The sequence below is a fragment of the Pteronotus mesoamericanus genome, unplaced genomic scaffold (genome assembly GCF_021234165.1).
Source record: "Pteronotus mesoamericanus isolate MK-2021 breed Mesoamerican mustached bat unplaced genomic scaffold, CSHL_Meso_final scaffold_85, whole genome shotgun sequence".
NCBI lineage: Eukaryota > Metazoa > Chordata > Mammalia > Chiroptera > Mormoopidae > Pteronotus > Pteronotus mesoamericanus.
The window spans coordinates 10200872-10223266 of record NW_026555329.1 but is presented as its reverse complement, the minus strand read 5'-3'; the positions used below and the strand labels follow the sequence as shown (position 1 = coordinate 10223266).

The following is a 22395-nucleotide window of genomic DNA, read 5'->3' as shown; positions in this document are numbered from 1 at the left end:
TATGAGCTAACACAGACTGAGCTTTTCGTATTTATACATAAAATACATTCCTGAAAATGTGGGTGAATATAAAAGGTATGGAAAAAAAACTTTCAAACTGAGATGGACCCAGCTTCTGTTTCCACTCAGGTAGGTGTAACAGGTACTAAATTTACTTTTCTATCTGAAACAAGTAAAAAACTGCACAAACTATATGAATGAAGGATTTCTAAGACATAATACACAACACAACAAGGGACATCCCTGAGAGAGGAGAAGCAAACGAGGTGAGGCCCGTATTTACCCCAACTCACTGTGGTAAGAACAGTGAGAGAGGATTGTGGGTAGCCAGGTTTTAGAGCCCGTGGCGGAGTACCTGAGAGGAGAAAGTGCACAGAGCCAGACCTCCGGAGATTATCTGAGAAACTGTCACGCGCTTAGCACAGTACTGATCGGGGTACGCATTTGAGAAAACTGTCTGGGGCGAGGGAAAATCCATCCACCAAGATTAGAAGCGATGATGCCTGATTGACAGCCAGGGACAGGAATAGTGGTGGAGGCCATCAGGCTAGAAAACTTCATACTTTACAGCACTTCAGGTACAGGACTAAGAAGGAAATGATTACCCTGTACTAAACATACTAGCTAGTCCCGCCTAAAAGTCACACAAATGATACTTAAGAGATAAAATTGTTTCTAATTAACTGCATTCTGGAACAAAGTTCAAAGTATTGATACCTGCACAAAAAAATCCAACACCCACCAACGTAAACTTCAAAATGTCTAGCAACTAATCAAAAAAATATCAAATGTACAAAAAAAAAAAAAAAGCAGACACATGTGAGCCATAACTAGAACAAATATCAATCAATCAAAACCTATTTAGAAGTGACACAGATACTAGAATAGGAAAAAAATTAAAATTATTTACAACTGTGTTCCATGAGTTCAAAAAGCTACAATAAAGAATGAGCATGTTACATAGAGAAAAGAAAAATGTAAAATAGACCTAAACCTAACTTCTAAGAAGGAAAACAACATCTCAGATTAAAAATAAAAAAATAACATTGGAGGAATTAACAGCAGGTTAGACATAGCAGAAATAAGATTAGTGAACTTGGAAATATAGTAACAGAACCTGTTTAAAAGAAAACTGAGAAAAAGGAAATAAAAAAGAACAGTAGTAAAAACAATAAAAGGAAAAACAGCACATCAATGAGATATGGATCAACTTCAAACAGCTTAATATACAGTTAACTGAAGTCCCCAAGTGGAAATAAAAGCAGAAAAAATAATGAAAAATTAATGACTGAAAATTCTCCAAGTTGAATGAAAATTAAAAACACATACAACACACCTTACACACACACAGACACAAAATTCCCAGGCATATAAACAAGCAGAAAAATAGGCTTCATAATAAGGAATAAATACATCACTTACAACTGACTCAAAACTGACCAAGATGTTCAAATTAACAAAGATGAAAATTATAATTGTATCCCATATTTTCCAAAGTTGAGTACAGAAGTAGAAGACATAAAAAAGTCCTAAATCAAACTGGTAGAAATGAAAACTACAATGCCTAAGATGAAAAATGCAGTGTATTTTTTTTTAATTCAGGCCCGGGTATGTCTGCACACACAGGATGGAACAATGAGGTGCACTTTCATGGCACATGTGTGCTGAGCTCAACTGAATAGCCAGCAAGGCTAAGAAACATCTGCTTAGCACATGCGTTCATGATGGTATAAGAGTAAGCTGAGTAACACAGATCAATGCATGCAATATCACATTCTGTTGCTATATTGTAATCTCAGCATGTAAGTTTGAAGATGACTTTTGTTTGATATTTATGACAAGACCACAGTCTACTTACTTTCAGGCTTCTGGACCCATTTCCTTGAAGAGGATAGATTACAAGAAAAAACTCCTTCTTCAACCATTAATATTATAAGTATCTAATAGGTTTGTCAATTTATTTTACAATCCAAATACAATGCAGAAATAGTCTAGGAAAAGAAGCCTTCCATAACCTTTGATTCAAACTTTTGTCTTCAGAATAATCCAATATTTCTTACTAATTAAATACATAAGTACATGCTTCCCACATAAATTAAACGATGAAAATTAATGCTCCTAAATGCAAGTTTTTTATTTGCTTAATACATTGTTCTAGTAATCCATTTAAAATTAATTTTAAATAAAAAATTCCTCCTATCTAAAATGTTAGAAAATCACCCCCTAAACTCAATTTACAAGAGAAAAGTCCCACTTAAGAATGAGAAACACTTCAAAGTTTAAATCTATCTTTTAGAGTAAAAACAGAAAATGAAAGGAAAGAACACCAGTAGTCATATTGACACAGTAAGTTATACTTCCTAACATGAAGCATGAAGATAGGATTCACACGAACTAAAAACAGACACCTGTAAACTAGGCAATCACCATTGTTAAATGAAACAAAAATTTTCTAAAAGGCAAAATGGAAAAAAAAATTACACTACCAAAAAGTAAGAACGATGGCATAAATCCAGATAGTAAAATTCATAAAATTTAAATTTATACATAGTCAATAATGGTCTAAAAATCTCAGGTAGAACTAGCAGTATTATTCTCCTTAATAGAATGTAGCTTTACTTGAGATGTAATTTCTATTTAGTTCCTTATACTCAGTTGCCTTCATTTCTGTAAGTCACCAGAAAGCATCTATTTGTGGTGAGCAGCCTTGAAACAGGGTAGGATAGAAGACATCAAGACTAGGAATGCCAAGGCAAGTTCGAGACAGTAAACATATCTGAATGCCTACTCGCACTGTGTCGGGAAAGGGGGAAAGGATGTGGGCACATGGGTATTAAGGAAGGACCTCAAGAAGAAACACTGTCACTCAAATTTGGAGGAGAAGAGCCAGGCAAGCAAACACTAGGAAAATGGTGTTTCAGGTAGGAAAAACTCAACAGAGGAAACACAGATATGTTAGGTAACGAGGCACGTTGGAACATCAGTTCAGGGTTACCAGAGGGGAAAGTGCTCGGTGAGACAGGAGAATAAAGACTGTAAAATTTAGCAAGAGCCAGCCCCGGCCAAGCCTTTATGATCTGAATGAGCTTTGTCTATTAGGGATCAGGAGCCTCTGGAAGATTATAATAAGGTTAGTGGCTTGGTCAATTTGCAATTAGCAAAATTTGTCATGATGACTACAACAAGGTCAGAATTGAAACAAAAAGAGACTTTTGGGAAGGGATAGTTCCTGGAAGAAGATGAATTTAAATTTTTTAAATTTCATGCCCTTGAACATTCCTATCAAGACTTAGGAATTGGTACATGAGTAATACTTCAAATCATGAGACTTGATGACTCAGAGAGTATATGTCTATTAAAGAAATTTTTAACATAAATTTTAAGCAATGGTACTAATCAACTGTGGCAAATGAAAAATTCATAGAGAAATGAAAAATCTAAACCAAAATTTAGGAAATAATAATCCATGAGTTCAATCCAACCTATGGTTTTGTTTTTTGTTTTTTGTTTTTTGTAAATAAAGTTTCATTGGAATACAGCCACATCAATTTTTTAAAATATTGTCTATGACTGTTTTCGCACTACACTAGCAGAGCAGAATAGTTGCAACAAAGACATTAATGGTTCATAAAGCCTAAAATATTTCCTATCTGGCCCCTTCACCAGAAAAATTCACCAACCCCTAATACAAAGAAGTTATCTCAGATCCAGGTAAAGAAAAGGGCCTGGGTCATCTCCGGCAAAACGAGGGCAAGCTACTAAAGTGGTTTTTAAGATCTCTTCTCCTCCAACAATGTGGTTTATATTACTTGAAAAGGACAAGTATTGACATTCCTAATGAACGTCATATGGTAAAGTTAAATGAGTACGGGACATATTCTTACAGAGACAATGGTATCTATGATAACCAACTCTCAGGATTGCGCTGAGGATAAAATGGGATCATGGATTTTAAAGAAAAGAATGATGACTCATTATTTAAAGCATTCGACAAGCATCTGCGATTATTAACATTAACATAATTATACTAAAAATATGCATCAGCAGGCCACATTTGTTGGTGAGGGACTGAGAATTATAAATGTAGCAGGAGTTCCATCTCCTCCATATTGAGCGCGAAACACAAGATCATAGTAAGAGTCTTGTTGGTTAAGCAAAAAACTCAACTCTGTATTTTCCATAAACATTTTAGACTTTTTAAAAAAATAAAACTTTACACTTCTCTCTCAAAAGATCTAGAAATGGGTATAATACTTAAACTACTCAGGAGAGACATGCAGAAGAAGCTTGAGCTAGTCCTATCATTCTCACATAAGAATTATTCAACGCTAATGCTAAGATTATCTTTGTAACAGTTGCTGCATCCCACCTTAGTAGGTACCAGTGAATCAAGTACCCCAGCATTTAAGTAGAATAAGTTAAGCTTCAAAATCCCATAAAATAAAACCTCACATGCCTGGAAAATTGAATCATACTATACTTTTCAAAAGTATTAAATGTCACATATAACTTTATTGCAAACAGGGTTCAAGCCAAAGCATGTTTGGATCAAGAAGCTTTTTGCACTGATTCCACCACTTTTCTATGCTTTCAATAAAATAACAGTTCAGGTTTTCCAGAAAACTGTGAGAGCAATCTATTCTTAGGTGGCTATTGATTTTATGATTCTTAGAGCTAAGGCCTGGTAAGATTCCTACCACCATTTTATGTGCCAACGTTTTTATTTTTACCATCTTCCTAAATAATAATGTCTTGACTCCTGGACAGGGTGTTTTTCTTTTTGTATTTTTTTTTATTTTAGTTTTTCAGAATATGAAGCATTAGTACAGAAAATTTTTCATTAAAAACATGATCACGCAAACACTAGATAAGATTTTGCAAAAAGTATTGTAATATGAAAGATATCTTTTAAATTGTGCCTATACCTGAAATTCTATTAAAATTCAAATATTAAAGAGGCCTTGGAAGAGTATAACTTGCCTTTTAAAAAGAGCTTAAGGCAAGCTCTTTTATATACACAATAAACACTTACACACATACAAAGGAATAGAAAGCTTTGGAATATAAGTGAAATCATTCTAATTATCTGTTAACAAAGTTGGGATAATTATCTGCCACTCAACCTTCAGAAACAAATTTCAAAAATCCTCTAATGTCCCCATCTTACAATCACTTATCCAGTCCCACAAGATATCAAATCAGAAGTTTTCTCTCCCTCATTAAATCAAGTGCCTATTCTTAGTGCTTCTATGTCTTCAGTAGATCTTGATTCCAGCTATTTCTGCCCATCCACTCTAGAATGACTGTAGTCTTAGCTACCACCATTATTTCTTGGACTACTGAAAGAGCCTACTAACTAAACCACATGCATCAAGGAATCTCTCTGATCTCTTTAATCTTTTCTCTGTGAGGCATCCAGAGGATGTGTAAAGTGTAGATCTCACCATATCAATTTCTGCTGGGCAGTGATGCTTTACACAGTTCAAACTTCAAAGGCCCACCTTGACCTAGACCTGCCTACGCCGCGCTTCAACTCTCCCCAATGTAGAGTTCATTTCTGTTTCTGACCCTGTAGCTCTTTCCAGTTCTCACTATTCTCATGTGCTCTTTCCATATAGAAATGCTATTCTACCTACCCCTCACAGAACTGGACCTGTTCATCCTTCCAAATTTCAGTTTTCTCTCCTATCATTGACAAGATCTCTCTCAATCTTCTCTTCCAAGCTAACTTGCCTCTTTCTAAAACAGACCTAGTTAAAGGTATTATCTTGGGGTGGTGGATAGAAGGAACAGTGACCAGGATCCCATGAACTCCCAGCCACTGAATCACTTCCCAGGCTAACTCAGGTCATTTGATTAAGCTCATATTATTAAGAATATTTATTTTAGAAAATAAATAACATTATTTCCTTATTAAGATAAAATACTCTAGAAAATTGGCTTGTATAAAATGTGTCATTCTTCTAAAGTACAATATTGTTTTTAAAAAATATTAATTATTAAATAAGCTACATATATGTCAAAATACCTGTCACACAGAAATTCAAAAAAAATGTTACATAAATCTATATTAAGCAATCAATTAGGTAACAATGAGTGTAGTATATAGTTCCCCATAAAGTGCTAACTGGCCATCACCTAAAGTGAGTTTTAAATGAATTGGAAACAAGAAGCATTGGTGTGAGCTCCAATGGTTAAGGAATCATTTTCAGAAGACAGTTGCCTGGAGTAGACATGGAAGGGAGACATTCTTTAGGAGAGGGATATGAGTCAAGGGGAAGATTAATCTTGAAACTGTTACTAAACAGAGAGGAAAAAATAGGAATGGATATAAAAAGAGAAGAGCTAGATTTGACCTAATAAAACCCAGACTATAAAAGGATGATAAATAAGAGAGGCACAAATAAAGACAAACCATAAAAAAGTCTTGCAATTCTTGTGATCAGGATTAAAGTTAGAAAGGTCTCAAAACTGGCTCCAAAAAAGAAATACAATAGCACTTGATTTCTATTTAGCGTAGCTGGAATAATCTGAATTGTTCTACTATAGATGATGATAGATTATAGATATAGATATAGATAGATATAGATATAGATAGATAAAGATAGATATATGCACAGTGGATCATACGAAAGTAAAAAATTCTTTACAACATACTGTATAAGAAATGGTTTTAGAAAGAGAAGCTACTCTTTGAGAGCTTCCAACTGTTTCCAGATAAAGATTCTGAACTAAAATTCAGAGACATAAAGTTACTTGGCAAGATTAATAGACACTTGTTATTTGAAAATATGGTATCAATAGTTGTACCTTGAACCCTACTCCAGGTTCAGCATCCTTACCATGACAAAGGTCTCCTAAAACTAAAATAACAGTCAATTCTTTCTATACAATGACTCCTTTACAGCAATATAATTTATTTTTCTTCATGAAGTTAAGCCCTTTTTAATATTATAAGCAAAGCATATTTATATTAACATATGCATTACATTAATTTATTATTGATTATATTTGTTTTAATTAATAATTTATAAATTAAATAATTTCATTTAATGTTTAATGTTTAAATATTGCATGATATTAAAATATATGTGGTTCTACTTTGTAAAGAAATAGCATAACATAACTGAGCTAAAGAATATTTCCATTATTTAAAATATACTCAAGTACACACACGTACACACACACACGCACACACAAGCAACTTAAACAAAACTCCCAGGCATATTTTTGAAAAATTAAATCACCAAACCAACGGTCCAATTTCTTTTCTAGGACCAAAATTAATGTAAGCTGCCTAAAAAAAGATGAGTTTCATTTATTTTGCCTCCTGTGCATTTCAGGTTAAATTTTATACACTTATTTATTGTACTAGAACAGCACTGGCAAATAAGTTGGCAAACAATTTTGCTTATCTGACTAAGCTCAGTAAACTATTTAAAATAGGAAAATAAATAGTGATTTCAAATGTGGTGATTAATCAAGAGAAATAATTATTTATAAAACATAGGAAAAGTCTTCTGGAATTCATTCTATTTGCATATTCCATTAGAACATAATTCTATCTGAAAATGAATGGCCTATATTCATTAACGGAGAGAATACTAGGAATGTGTGTCCTGTGAGAGTCATGCCTTTACACATCATCAGTTATGTGTGCTTCACAATTAATCTTAGGGAATTTCTATATCTCAGAACACAAGCTTTCCAGTGATCATTTAGCCACAAGCAAAAATCTCCAAAAACTTAAAATAACAGTCAATTCTTTCTATTCAACACCTTCTACAAGAAAGACTTCATCATTTCGCGTCTTTGTGTTAGATACGAATCCCCTCATGACTGAAATTGCAAAAAGGTTCTAAAGGTATTTTAAACCAGAATTATTTAGATTTTATTATTGATTTAGGCAGGAAATACCTGAGACTTACTATACTAGCAGAAAACAAATAAAAACATTTGTAGAATTTGTGGAATTGATTGCGTATCTGCCACTGAAGCTGTGTACAACCATGAAAGAGAACACTTTAATGCATCTTAAGTGAAAATATGCTAAAAATTCAACATAAAATAAAGTTATAATTGTCTGAAGGAAAAATCAAGGAATCCATAAGGTACAGTAGCAACATGGTTGAGGCTGAAGTAGAAGAGGAATTTGAACCTACACCCTAGGTCATTCATTTCCTGTTAAATATCCATTTGACAATACATAAAAATTATCTATCTATCTATCTATCTATCTATCTATCTATCTATCTATCTATCTATCAAAAAGTAAACCCAATATGGAAGCAGCAAGAATTATAACAGCCAGCTCTGGTTTGTTTGTTTGTTTGTTTTATTAGAACTTGTGCCTTAAAAACAAATTTCCTTAGTCTAGTGATAATAGGGTTAACAGGAGGAAGCATATAGAACAAATAGTTAAGTAAAAGTTGACAAAGATACATGTCTAGGATCTAGTAAGAAATTTAACAGAATTAGAGAGTTTTTATAAAAATTAAATTCAATAAAGGCCCAATACCCTGTGAAGCTAAAGTAAGAACTCATTAGCACTTAAAAGAGGGAATCTATATGTTTTTCCAATTGTCATTTGTTCTTTATTAGGAAGAAATATTAAATGCATATATGTATGTATATGTATATTTTTAATCTTGCTCCATCTTATTACTTAACACATTCATGAGAGCATAAAAGTAACAAGTGTATTTGATACATTGCATATTGGATTGATTCTATTCCTGGCTTTGACATTGGTGAGCTGTGGAATGTTCTGGAAACAATTTACATCTCTGTGACAGTTTCCCCAGATGTGAAAGTATCAAGTGTCAATGGAGAGTGGTTTTCTATTTTTTTATTTGCTGACATGTTCAAATATTAAACATTTTGAAGTATTTTCAAGATCATATATTCGATCTGTTGTGGCAATAAACTACTTCCTAGTAACTAGAACTAAATTAGGCACTCTTGAAGGTTTATTTATGCATTTTCCAAGCATTAAAACTCCATATGATAATTTGTTTTGCTCAAGTGAATTCATGAAGAGATTCTTATCTCTCATAAAGCACCAAAAAAATTGCCAACAAAAGTCGAACTCAAATGTAATTGTCCAAATTGTTATGTAAAATTATTTTGCTGTGTAAATGTGATAAACTACTTTATTAAGTAAAATTTAAAAGTTTGCTTCATTTTTTTTATTTTAAGCTTCTATTTAAATGTGTTGCCAATTACTTTCTGCTTTTAAAAATCAATCATTTCTTTGGTGCCTACTATATGAAGCAGCTATGCTCATCGAAAAAAATAAGCTTTAAATAAGAATGTTTTAGGAAAATCTTGCCAGACCCAAATAAATTAGAATCCCTAGTTTACTTTCAGAACATGTGAAGGTATTTTTTCAGTTTTACATAATCTTGACTAGAAAACAGCTATAGCTGGAATTGTCTCCTGAAACTCTCTTTTCCATCGTTATGAAAAAAGCAGCTCTCTGATCATTAATTTCTAAATCAAGAATTCAGTTTATAATTCGCTTTTGGCACTTTTTTGTTTAGCCTATGTTCTTTTGGAGTGATTTTTATATGAGAAACTTTATGAAATTATACTACTTTAATACATGTAATGTATCACTTGTCTAAATATTTGTTTGTCATTATTTAAGTAGTGAATAAAAACACATAATAGGAGTAGAAAATAGAAAACTGAACATGTCCAATGGTGATCTCTATTATCTACCTGGGGATTCCAAATAGAGCTTCCAGGTGATCCTATTGAGAGCTACAATCTGAAAAGGTGCTAACAGTACTATAGACCCCATAGTAACCACAAATAAGAGGCTAACAGCGGTAACTTCAGTGATCTCCGGATAAAAACTTTGGCTCTATGATAACTTATACAATAGACTAAACAACATCAGAAATCACATCTGAAAAGAACTCTCAAACATAATTCATGCACTATTTACCTTTACAGAAGAAACTACTGGTTTTTAATGTTTATAAGTTTGTCTTGTTAAAAGACATAAAAAGGGATCTAAATTTTTAAAATTCCTGTATGCCAACCAGTCTGGAATAAAAACAATGTTTGTTTTTATTTATATTTTTCTTTCAAGTAGGGAGTATTCTCCTAGTACAAGGTGTGCTTGTTATCTGAGTATGGGCTTCCAAATGCTTGCAGTTAAAAGACTGTATATGATACAAAATGCACACAGAGAGATTCACTGAGAAACAGAACAAATAAAGTGACCCCAGCCAACTATCTCTGCCCATTTGAATGCTGGCATTGATTTTAGCCCAAGTAGTTAACATTACCATCACTCAGTCTTGAGCTGATTATAGATATTTGGGAAATTCTGATAACTTAATATAATTACAATGAAATTAGGTTACATCTACCAAAACATAGGATATATAAAGTTGATCAAATTAACATTGGTAAACTCCTGAAATCATACTCAACACCATCAACAAATAAGAACTTGGCAAAATTATACAACTTAAAATATAAAGAAAGAAAATAAGAATAGAGCTCCAAAAGAGCACGTTGAACATCAAATTATTAACAAAGGACAATACTACAGAACTAAAAATGTCCAATATATTTTGGAAAAATGACCACTTGAAAAACATTACAATATATTATATAATAGCCACAAAATTACTCAAAAAAGTTCAGTTTTGCAAGTGTAATCAAATTTTCTTAACTAGAAGATAAAATTATTTTAATAAATACCTTAGTTATTTTAAGATAAAGTCCCAATTATTTTTTTGTACTCTTCATGTAAAATTTTATTCCTTTCAAGTGGTTCTTAAAGCAGTAGGCTCTACTAACACTCATTTACCTTAGAAAATAAAAACCTCCTATATTAAATGTTCCCTAACCCAGTTCACTTTCATAAAAGCCAAAGAGCCAAAGAAAATTGACATTTTTACAATCAAGATTTGTGTAGAACCTGAAATAAAATCTGGCCATACTAAATATCCATTCTTTACTCTACCTTCCCAGTGATTTGCTTCATCCTAAGGATACGTATTCTAGATTATGTTCCAACGACATTTTCCTGTTAATCTTAATATCCTTAATATCAGCACAGTGAATCTATTTATGCAATAATAATGGGTATACAAATATTAATTATGGAGTGACAACTCTCCAGTTCAAGATGAATATTTTACAGTGTTTATAATGCATAGATTTACAGTATACAGACTTATAATATTATTCTCACACTAGTCCTGAGAGACATTTCTTTACTAACTAGAGAAGCATCCATCTTTTGCCTTAGTTTGATACAGAACACCAGGCAGCCAAACAAAGTCTTGCATTTACTGGGATACATAAAATGGAACTCAACAGAAGTCAACAGAAAATTAAATTCAAATATTTATGGAAGCAACACAAAGGACTGAGGCTGAGCTATAACAGTGGACATGAAATAGAACAGTTTAAACAACTCTGTGTGTGTGTGTGTGTGTGTGTGTGTGTGTGTGTGTGTGTGTGTGTGAGACAAGGAGAGGCAGAAGACAAAGGTAGAAGGCAAATTCAAAAGTAACACTGATTCTCACCTGGGTACCTGTCACAGTGGCATTCCCACTAAGAGAAGTCAGTTGATGCAGACTGCTTTCCTGATAAATCTGATAAGGTGTGAGAAGATAGCTAAGGACTCAAAAGGAAGTACCTGACAGAATGTTGGAAAATGTATGACTGAAGCTCAGGAATCAGATTAAAGCAAAGGAAGTAAACTTTGAGTCATCCCACCCCAGCTGGACATAAAAGGAGCTAGACTAGTAAAGGAAACTAACATTGTGGTCCTGCCAAAGGCCCAGCACTGTGATATCAACTACACTTTGCATTCATTCATTTTAATCCTTAATGATTTAAGAGGTAGGGTTATAAGCCTCATTTCTAAAATGAAGAAAGCAAGCCTCATAAAAGTTCAGAAACTGGACCAAGGAACTAAGGCATTCTGTGTTGTAAGCCCTTGCTCTCATCACAGCGCTTAACTGTCTCTTTAGAATAATACCTGGGAACAAGAACTAAATGAAATTCCTAAGCAAGTTATAATGTGGACAGAGGAATAAAGAGCCAAACACAGAACTCTGAACTTATCCTGCAGAGTATTAGAGTCTTTCTGCTCGAGGTGCATTTCATAGTGTTCCTAAAAAATCTCAATTAAAACATCTACGTTTCCGTTAAAATCAATCGCATGTGGAACTTATCTTTGGGGCACATAACCAAATAAAACAGGACATTGAAATAAACCTCCTTCAATTGCTGATTTGTTCCTACTTGCACTGCTTAGTCTAGAATTACCTATCTGTAGCACAAATTATCTTTATTCAGTATGAATGATCTGACCTAACAAGAATTAAATTACCACACTATGGAACAGGCCTGAGCTTTAGGAACTTGGCAGTTGCTAAGCACTTGTGCTGAGAATGTCCTGTTTGGAACCCCTTCCCACAGCAAAATGCTGCCGACCGGACATGGCTCCTCAGCCCTGTGGCAGGCTGGCCATGGTTTTCTTTGATCCTGGCTTTGCTCTCTGATATTCCCCTGAGCTACACAATTAAATTCTATACTAAATGTAACACTTTTAGTCTTTCATAGAAATCTCTCTCCAAAATTTTTATGGGCTATTCTCCTAGGAATTCTCTTAATCTGTTGTTCACTCTGCTTTGGCTCTGTAGGACAGAGAAGATGAAACAACCTAAGAGTACATTTTCGTCCTTCTGAGTTTTCCCCTCATATTTTTTAACTTCAGGAATTCTTCTCTTATGGCATCCCAATAATACTCTAAATAAAGCTCTTTTACACTATCCAAACAACTAGTCAAGTCAGCAACATACGTTGAGATTTTAATGAGGAAAATAAAATGAAATTGGTTGCCATGTTGAATTACATTGTTTTCCAAACCTGTCTGTTCAACCAAATAAGAGCAGGCCGTCAACAGAAATCTTAGCAAGAGAGTAAACTCAAGAGTCTACAAAGAGCTTCTTCTTTAGGGTTTGGATGGATTTCCTCAGTTTGATGAAATTTTGTTAAATAAAAAGTTGAATTCCAAAAGAGGAAGCATATGTATAAAGAGCAAAATCTGCATTAATTCACTTACTGAAATAACAACAACAGGATACAAGATGGAAAGATTACTCTCTTTAAGTATATTCAGTAATTTCTGGGTTTCTTCAAATTCAGAGGTCATAACCTGAAAGACCAGAAAAGTAGAAGGAAGTAAAAAGAAGTTCTTAAATGATTTTAAAATTAATTCAAGGAGAAAACATGGAGAACTTTTACATAGCATTCAAAATATGTACAAAGCCCAATTTTTAAATTTTAATATATTTTAAAGAATACCCATAAGTTTATACTTACTAAAATTTGTACTATTTATTAATTCTAACCTGTGTAGCTTTATCTGCTTATAACAAAACAGAAAATTATAAATTCTGTCTAAAGAAATATTATCACCATCTCCTTATGGTAATTAGCTCCTTAGAAAATGTTATTTTCCTATTTCAAAAGATAAAAAAATAAACTTTCCAAGTACATATTTAAAAACACAATTCATCTATCAAAATCTTAAAGTCAAATATTTAATAACCAAGAAACCTAAGTTCTCTTCCCCATTACATTTGTAAGATCCTCAAGTGCTTTGCCATTTATATTTACTACTTACATTCACACAAACAAAATTGTAGCACTGCTCTAAGATGATTTGCTGAAGATCTCTGCCAGCATGACACAGAGACCCAGATGTGACTTTTAGATGCTAGGATAAAAACAAAATTGAGGGGAAAAAAAAGAGTTTACAAATTAGATAGAAAGAACAAACATGAACATAAACAACTTTGTTACAAATGAGCACAAAATTGCTATAGGCACATAGAGCCAAGGACCATATGTAAGTTAAAACAAATAATTTCAGTTATGAGGCTACCAAGAAAAAGGAATTTGCACTAGTCCATAAATAATTATTATTGTAGCAAACAAGGATATTGGGAAATTTTTTCAGATAAGAAAAAAATGTAGAAAAGGCACAGGGTATATTCTGGTATAGGCAAGTAGCCCATTTTTTTTTCCTATAGAGACTTTTTGCAGACAGTTTTGAAATAAAATTAAAAGGTTGGTTAGACAGGGATTGTTGGAAGATTCTAGAAGCACATTAAATTACTCCAGTCACAAAGAACAGGTTTAACAAAACCTGGGATGACCAGAAGCAGGGAAAGCAAAAAGAAATTATCATAATAATATGTGACAGAGAAAAGAGTTGATCTAGAATAAAAGAAAAGACTAAGGGAGTATTACCAGTGGTAACCCCAGACAAGATTTAGAAAAATATGGTACATATATTATTACAAAAACTTACCTAATAAGATTTTTATTCCATGTAGTTCAACATTCCAATTAATTTCTATTTTTTCTATTACAATAATATAAACAACCTAATTACTAAACAATGGATCTTCTATAATCTTTTCTCTGCTATAATAGTTCCACAGGAAGTCACATTTTAGTGGTTAATACTGGCATTACATTTAGAATATTTTACAAATATATATCTAAAATGCATTGCATGCTCCTTACTAAAGCACAAAACCCTGTAACTCTTAATTTTTTTTCAATTAAGAATGTACAATTTAATACATGTACACATAAAGTAGATGAATGTGTATGTAATTCCTATTAGATTAAATCTACAATTGTGAATTTGTGATTAAAGTACACCAAATCTACTTATATTTTATTCAAATCTTAACCACCCAACTCTACTCTTCAACATAAACATTCTTAAACTCTAAGGCCATTTTCCTCTATTGTTACAAACACTGAGCTCCTTCTTGCCTGTGATGGCCATCCCAAAATGATTTCAGTATATACTTGTTTCCTTATTAAAGCTGATATATATATATATTTCTTAAACTCAATTATTAACAATAAGTATAACATAAGGTCTTAGAAAATAGGATATAGAAACCATAGTGCCCAGCCACAGTATCAGTTATTATTATTAAAATGTATTTGTTCAACTATTATGTAATAAATTAAAAACTCCAATTAAAAGATAAAGTCATTTATCAACTAATGCCCATAGGCTAAGACAGAAACGCACACCACATTTTCACACAAGGTACTAAATATTAGCATTTCTGGACCCCTTTTGAAAAAAAACACAAAAACAGAATTACAATTTCTTTCCATCTTGAAATTGAGACTCTTTTAATAATTGTTTCCAGTTAAGTGCAATTCTTTTATTTGGTCATACTGCTTTCCTCCCAACCAGAAACAAACAATATTTTCCATGCTTGAGTAAAGAAATTTAGATTTAACCTAAATATAGCAAAGAAGTCTTTGACACCTTTAATAAACAAAAACCGCATTAGACAATGCTATTAGGTTGTTTATGAAAAAGCTCTGGGGCACCGTCTTATGCTGTCATTCCTAATGTTTCCACACTCAAACACAACAAATGGAACGATCTGCGGGCTAGAGAACTCCTTGTTCTGTAAATATTTTGGTTCAAAGAACATTTAAACAAAATTTAAAACAACCTTCCAATGTGTTCAGTAAAATTAAAGAAGTATACAAAAATAAAATAAAATGTTTTCTTTACATCATAACAAATAAAAATTTAGAAAAGATTTAGTATTAACTAAATGCAAACATCTGCATATGTAGAATACTATTTAAAGCATGAATTTTAGGAAGGAAGATAGGTTGTCAAAAAAATATTTTCCATTTCAAGAAGAGTTAAGGCTTAACTAAGGCTGAAAGGCTTTGGTTCAAGTCCCATGAGTCAGAGGTTCAAAAATGTGTTTCACTTTTTACAGACAGAATATGTTGGCTGGATCATCTCTGATTGTGAATCCATCAATTTTTCACCTCCCTCCTCTTCAAACAAATAGCACTAATGTGGGTATAAACAAGGGAACTGGAGAGACGCACTTTGGTCTTATGGTTGTCAGGGGCTGGGGTGTAGGGGGAATGGGGAACATTGATCTAAGGGTACCCAGTTTAAGTCACACAAGATAATGTATACTGGAGGTCTAATATACAGCACAGTGACTATAATTGACAATACTGTACTGTATAATTGAAATTTACTAAGAAGGTAGAGCTTAAGTGCTCTAGGAAGGAAGGAAGGGATGAAGGAAGGAAGGAAGGAAGGAAGGAAGGAAGGAAGGAAGGAAGGAAGGAAGGAAGGAAGGAAGGAAGATGGTAACTATATGAGTTGGTGGATAAGTTAGTTAACCTCACTGTGACAATCATTTCAGTCTATATATGTATATCAAAATGTCAGTTTGTACACCTTAAATATATGTAATTTTTATTTGTCATTATACCTCCATAGAGTGGAGAGAAGACAGGAGATAGTGTTTATATATTGCAGATCCAGATTTTGGAAGGGCATCTTCTGTAGCTATGACTGCTGCCAACTGAAGGCTGAGACTAGGCTACTGGCTCATCAGTCACGGTCTTTATCAGAGTTGTCTCTGGCCTGTGGGTGCTGTGTCTGGACCTTCAGCCAGAGGACAACAGCCAGAGCCCCTCCATCTCTATTTTTAGAAATCTTCACCTGAGATACCCCTTAAAGTAGTCACTATTTTCAAATTTTGAGTTGCCAATTAAAATTTACTTAATGGTTATTTTTAGACTTCTGTGGGAGTTTTATCCACCTAGGATTCAGCATTTACTGTATTATTTTTATTTTCTGTTTTTTAGAATTAGCTTTAAAGCATCTTTTTGAAATCACAAGTATGGCCTCTGAAGCCAAGCTCCCTGAATGTGAATCGAACTCTTCAACAAATCTCCTGTGTGACTCTGGGTAAATTACTTAAGCCCCATGGCTCAGTTTATTCATCAATAAAAAGAAATATTTTAAAATTGTTAGGAAAATCGATTCAATTAATATGTGAGAGTTAAGGATTACTTTTTCTAGGAAATCATCCCTGTTGGGTTAGTTTCCTGGAAAGCTTCAGAGAAAACAGCCAAGGCTTTAAGGCAATGAATCTTGGTAGAGTTTTGAGGTAATAAATGAACCTGGTTCCTATTCTGCCATGTTAACTGGACCTCCAACCATGAGCAGTGAGCTGCAGGATCATACCAGCGGCCACCACAAGACTCGGATGCCAGCCTGTGTGATATACCAAAGAAAGTCTTCATCTTCTCCCAATCCTAAGTATGGGACAGGCAGAATTGCACTAGAACCAAGGTTTTGCCATGTTGCACTGGTGTAGAATCCCAGGGGAAAGGGCTGGTGCTTCCTTAGTAATGTAGCCTGAAAGCCACACTGCACAAAGATTGGAGTATAGTGTTCAGCCTTGAAGATCCATTTGCAGTGCTACATAATGCACTAGACACTGTCTTTGTTCCTCAGACCATGGACCTTTCCCCATTAATCATTGTTCTAGAAAGTCTGAAGTCTAATGTGAATGCTGTCATTTCAATTCATCTTTGTCTGCTAATAACCACCTTTGCACATACTGATATATTAAATGTTAACTATTATTGGTCTACTCACTTCCATTTAATTTCCACCTCTAAATGATATTTTAACACATCAATATATCTACATTATCCCTTCACATTTTATACCTCGCTTTTATTGAGGTAATCATTTGTTTATTAAAGTATTTCACACAGATTCTGAGAATTATCTTATTTGAAGCTACATAGCAAACTTATGCATATATTATTGTGTGTTTAAAGTATTTAGTACCATAACATGTTACAGATAAAAATGCTGAGACACCGAACGTTAAATAATCTGTACGAAATCATACAGCCAGTAAGGGGTAGTACTCAGACTAAAGTCTATTGGAACCCTAGGTCCACATAATTAACCTCTGAACTACACTGGATGTCAGTTTCCTCCAGGTGACTACTACCTCGTCATGAAAGTCACAAGACTTTGCTGAGAAAAGAGTGATACTGTAGGTCCCAAGGTCAACTGAAGAGAAACACCTCATCTGGAGAAAGTCATCTGAGCACTAAGAAGTTTAATTGCTTCCATGCACAACCCTTTAACTCAGATCATCTTTTTGCGTCCTGGACAGGGAGGAATGAACCTAAGAGAGTCCCCCAATTCAGATTTTCGGATTCGATCCTGGGAAAAGTCAAGTGCTCCGAACCACGGCATTCAGTATGCGCCGTGCAGCGGGTAGTGGTCACAGGAGTGATCACTGTGGTAATGCTCCCTTGGTGCATCCCTCTCTCACTTGTAAAACATCCCTCTGAAGGCCAATTACTGTTCTGATGCAAAACTACAGGACTGCAGAATGGAAAACAAAAGCCTTCTTGGGGTGTCCAAACTTTTGGCGTCTCTGGGCCGCACTGGAAGGAGAAGAGTTGTCTTGGGCCACACATTAAATGCACAAACACTAACAAAAACTGATGAGCAAAAAAAAGTTTTAAGTTAATTGACAATTTCATGTTGGGCTGCATTCATAGCCATCCTGGGCCACATGCAGTTGGACACCTTTGCATCCTAACAAACCTGCATACCATCACAAAAAATTCAAGGTTCCCACTTTATCATACAGATTATTGATCCAAAACTAGATAATGTCTAATCAAAAAAAAGCTATTAAACGCACGTCTGCTGAAGCTTATTATTTCCATTGAGTTTTACTACAGAATGCTATACTACATATAACTAATGGACAATACTGTAGTAAATGACTGGGGATAGCTCATATAAATCATGTTTGGTGGGTATATTTTATAAATATTATCCATTTTTTAATTCTGTAAATGACAGGATGAAATGTAAAAAGATATATGCAGCAATACAACCTCTTTGTGTTTCTTAATAATGGATAAAACATTTGCAAGCTGAGAATTGGCAAGATGACATAAACATATTTTGTCTGTCTTAATTTAACTAAAAAGTCACGAAGAGTAGAGTATCCTATCCACTGATGGATTAGTTTCATTCATTCAACCAATAAATATTTATTGAGGGCTCTGAGCCAGACATTATACATTGAGACTATGGCAACAAACTAGACAAAATTTGTGCCATCATGGAACTTACATCATGCTGGGAAAAGAAAATAAAGTTTACGCCCATGTTTCTCCAATTTCGATATGCATAAGCACCTCCAGGAATCTTATTAAAAATACAAACTCTGATGTCATTAGATGTGGTGTGGAGTCTAAGAATGTGAATTTATAACAAGCTACCAGCAGATGTTGTTATAACTGGTCCATGGATCACTCTTTCAAGCAACAAGAGGCTAGATAATTTAAACTTGCTATAAAAGTCCTCTTTCATTTTCAGCAGATAAATTTACTGAGGAGGGTGCTTCCATGCTCCAATCAGAAGATAACTTTCACCTTGACTCTACCACTGCTATTGTCTTATGTAGCCTCTAAAATAAGTTACCTGTATCTTTATTAAATCTATCACTATGCCAAACCTAAGTGACTAAATTGAAAAATTCATTGCTTCAACTGTTTTTCCCCTCGAACTCTTGCCAAATTTACAGCATAATCTAATTTACATTTATAAAATTATAACATTTTCTAAATAATACAGATGCTGCCCAGATGTATATACAGAAATATGAGAGCTCGTTTTCCACATAATTATGCCCTAATAAAGTATGTACAAATAAATTATATTCTAATCAAAATATTAATTTGAAATTAGTAATTAATAATATTATTTCCAATCAGTTTTATAGATGATTTAAAGTCTACAAAAGACTATATTTTATTACATTTAGCTATGTATTCATTTTAAATTACAAATATGGTTTACATAACTTTAACCCCAAGCCATGGTAAAACTGAGTGTGCATGAAACAAAACAGGTTACAGTAGCAGTTCTTAACTGTGGGCTACTTTGTCCTTAGGGGGTAACTGAGCAATGTCGGGAAACATTTTCAGTTCTCACGGTGGGTTGAGAAGTACTACTGGGGCTTAATGGGTAGAGAAGACAGGTATGCTATTAAATATTCTATAATGCAGGCCCAGGGCAGCCTCCAGGGCAAAGAAATAACTGTATCAAATATCAATAGCATAGCTATTCCAAAATCCAGGGTGACACAGAGAATTCTAGTTTTCGGTGTTCAGCACTTACTCATTAACCAATAACTGACACAAAACCCAGGAATATTCTAACAACTTCAAGGCTTTAGTATAGTAATCCTTTTTACATGGGAAACACTAACATCAGATTTTATCAGACATTTTAATGTAATTTTTAAATGGCATTGTACCACAAATGTGAAAAGTGTTCAAAATGGCTTGATGAGGTATATATTAAAAACAAAACCAAAGGGGAAGAGTTGAGAGAGGGAGGGGGCAAGGGAAAGTGGTGGGGGGTAGGCAGAGACAAATGTATTTGAAAAAATAAATTAATTAATTTAAAAAAACAGATCTGCTATCTTGTTTTTATACTGTCTGTAATTTTAAATTAGGAAATAAACAAAAAACTAAAATTAGTTATAAACACATACGAGTAACTTAGTGAAAAGTTCTTTCATATGTAATCACAAAGAAACTATATACTAGATTAACTTTTAAGAGATATTTAAAACCATCCCAATAAATATACAATCCAAATACTACCATTATAATTCTTCAAACCCTACATAGTAAGCAAACTATTTTTCATTAATGTATATTCCTCTCAAGGGAGAAATATAATTGCTATACTTACACTTAAAATGAAATTTCCATTTCATACAATTTTCCAAGTTACATATTAGTAACCTATTAAATATATGTCATTTAGTCTACAGATCGAGAATATTTTTAAAATAGTAAGAATAAATTACATTTTGAGCAAAAATAACAAAAACATAATAACGTGACATTTCAGAAGCATGTGACCATGGCTATACCTCAGGATATTTTTTAAGCAGTGCATTTCTTAATAATATAACAAGGTAGATTCATATCTTAATATAGAATCTTATACAGATTCTAAAGAATAACCCTGGAAGTGCTGCTGTCTGTGGGCCTTGCTCCCCACCCCTCTGCCATGTTCCCTGCAGAGCTCATTTCTCCCTCAGTGTCTCTCTGCCTCTCCTGCCCCGACAGAAGGCTGCTGGCCACCAACTTGTCACTGTTGCTAACTGCAGTTCATCTGATCTCTGCAACATCTGCTATTTCCCCTTCTCTTCCCTCCTTTTGTGAAAAGTTTTCTTCTGGTTGGGAAATCAATTAGAACTTCATGGGTGTACTTTGTGTTCTAAGCTTCTCAACTGTTTACATGATTGATGGACGCCCAGCGGCTACCTCTTTATCTCCAGAAACATATTTGGCTGACGCCCAGGTGGAGAGGTATTCCAGAAGCTTTCTTATTTGTCATCCAATCACCATTAACCACAACTATTTACTGGCTCCCACCATATGTGCAAGGAATCAGCATTGTGCAAGGGATCAGTGATAAAAGAGATAGTGAAAAGAGGGGTAATGCGTAATAACAATAAAAATAACAACAGAAAGCCGGGTGTGCAGAAACTCGTCACTGTTGGCAAGTAGTTTAGGAAGTCCAAGAACTAGAAAGATGGACCACTTCATGAAAAGAGTAATATTAAAGCAAGACTTAAATAAAATATAAAACTGAGAAATAGAGACAACATTCAGTCAAGCACATTGCTGGAGCCATTACTTAGCTAAAGACACCAGAACAACAGAATAATCTAGTTTTTGGTGCGATAGAGTTTTACTGCATGCAAATGATAGAAATGAAATACATCATCGAAGTCAATTTGTAGAGGAAATATATTAATTAATTAATAAGTATAAAATAATATTTTTGAAAGTTTCTCATATTTGTAAAAATCAGTAAAATAAAATCATAGAAAATAAGCTTTAAATTTATATATCTCAATTTCAACAGCGTAAGAAAAATAGCATATGCATATTCATCAAAATCAACCGTTGAAGGTCAAAAACTATAATCTACATAACGAAAAGCAATTTTTCAGGTTTTTATAAGAATTTTCTTTCTACACTTACCATGTGTATAAAATTAATTTCCTAAAATAGAAGACCTGAGTTTTACAAATACATGTCCAAAGCTAGATGTCAGCTATTCTTTTGGTTTATTTGTTTATTTTTAACTCAGCATAACAGCTGACCTCATTCCTAAGTGGACAAAGATGTATAATATCGTTTTCACAAATTAACCATCTGGTTCCTTTAGGAAGAGTAATATTTCAATATGTCATTGTTTCTCAAAGATATAGACAGATATAAAAGGTGAAGATATGTTAGGTACATAAAGAAAAAATAGAGGAAGTGACATTTAGGGAGAATTCTCCTTACTCCCTCATTAATAATCACATTGTAAAATCATGACAACATATTAGAATTATAAACTCTTAATTTTATTAAATACTGCATGAACATAATTAATACCATCCCAAGCAACTAGGTGGTCCAATAATTTTG

At 33.6% G+C, this 22395-nt stretch overlaps 1 protein-coding gene across 1 annotated transcript in view; it reads right to left on the bottom strand.

Annotated features, from left to right (window-relative positions):
• CRPPA (CDP-L-ribitol pyrophosphorylase A) overlaps positions 1 to 22395 on the bottom strand; it is a 197143-nt gene that overhangs the window by 90718 nt on the left and 84030 nt on the right. The window contains exons 7-8 of the mRNA XM_054564164.1: positions 13664 to 13756; positions 13100 to 13192 (exon numbers count right to left, since the gene is read on the bottom strand). Of these exons, the coding sequence (XP_054420139.1) occupies positions 13100 to 13192; positions 13664 to 13756 (186 nt within the window). The remainder of the gene's footprint in view (positions 1 to 13099; positions 13193 to 13663; positions 13757 to 22395) is intronic.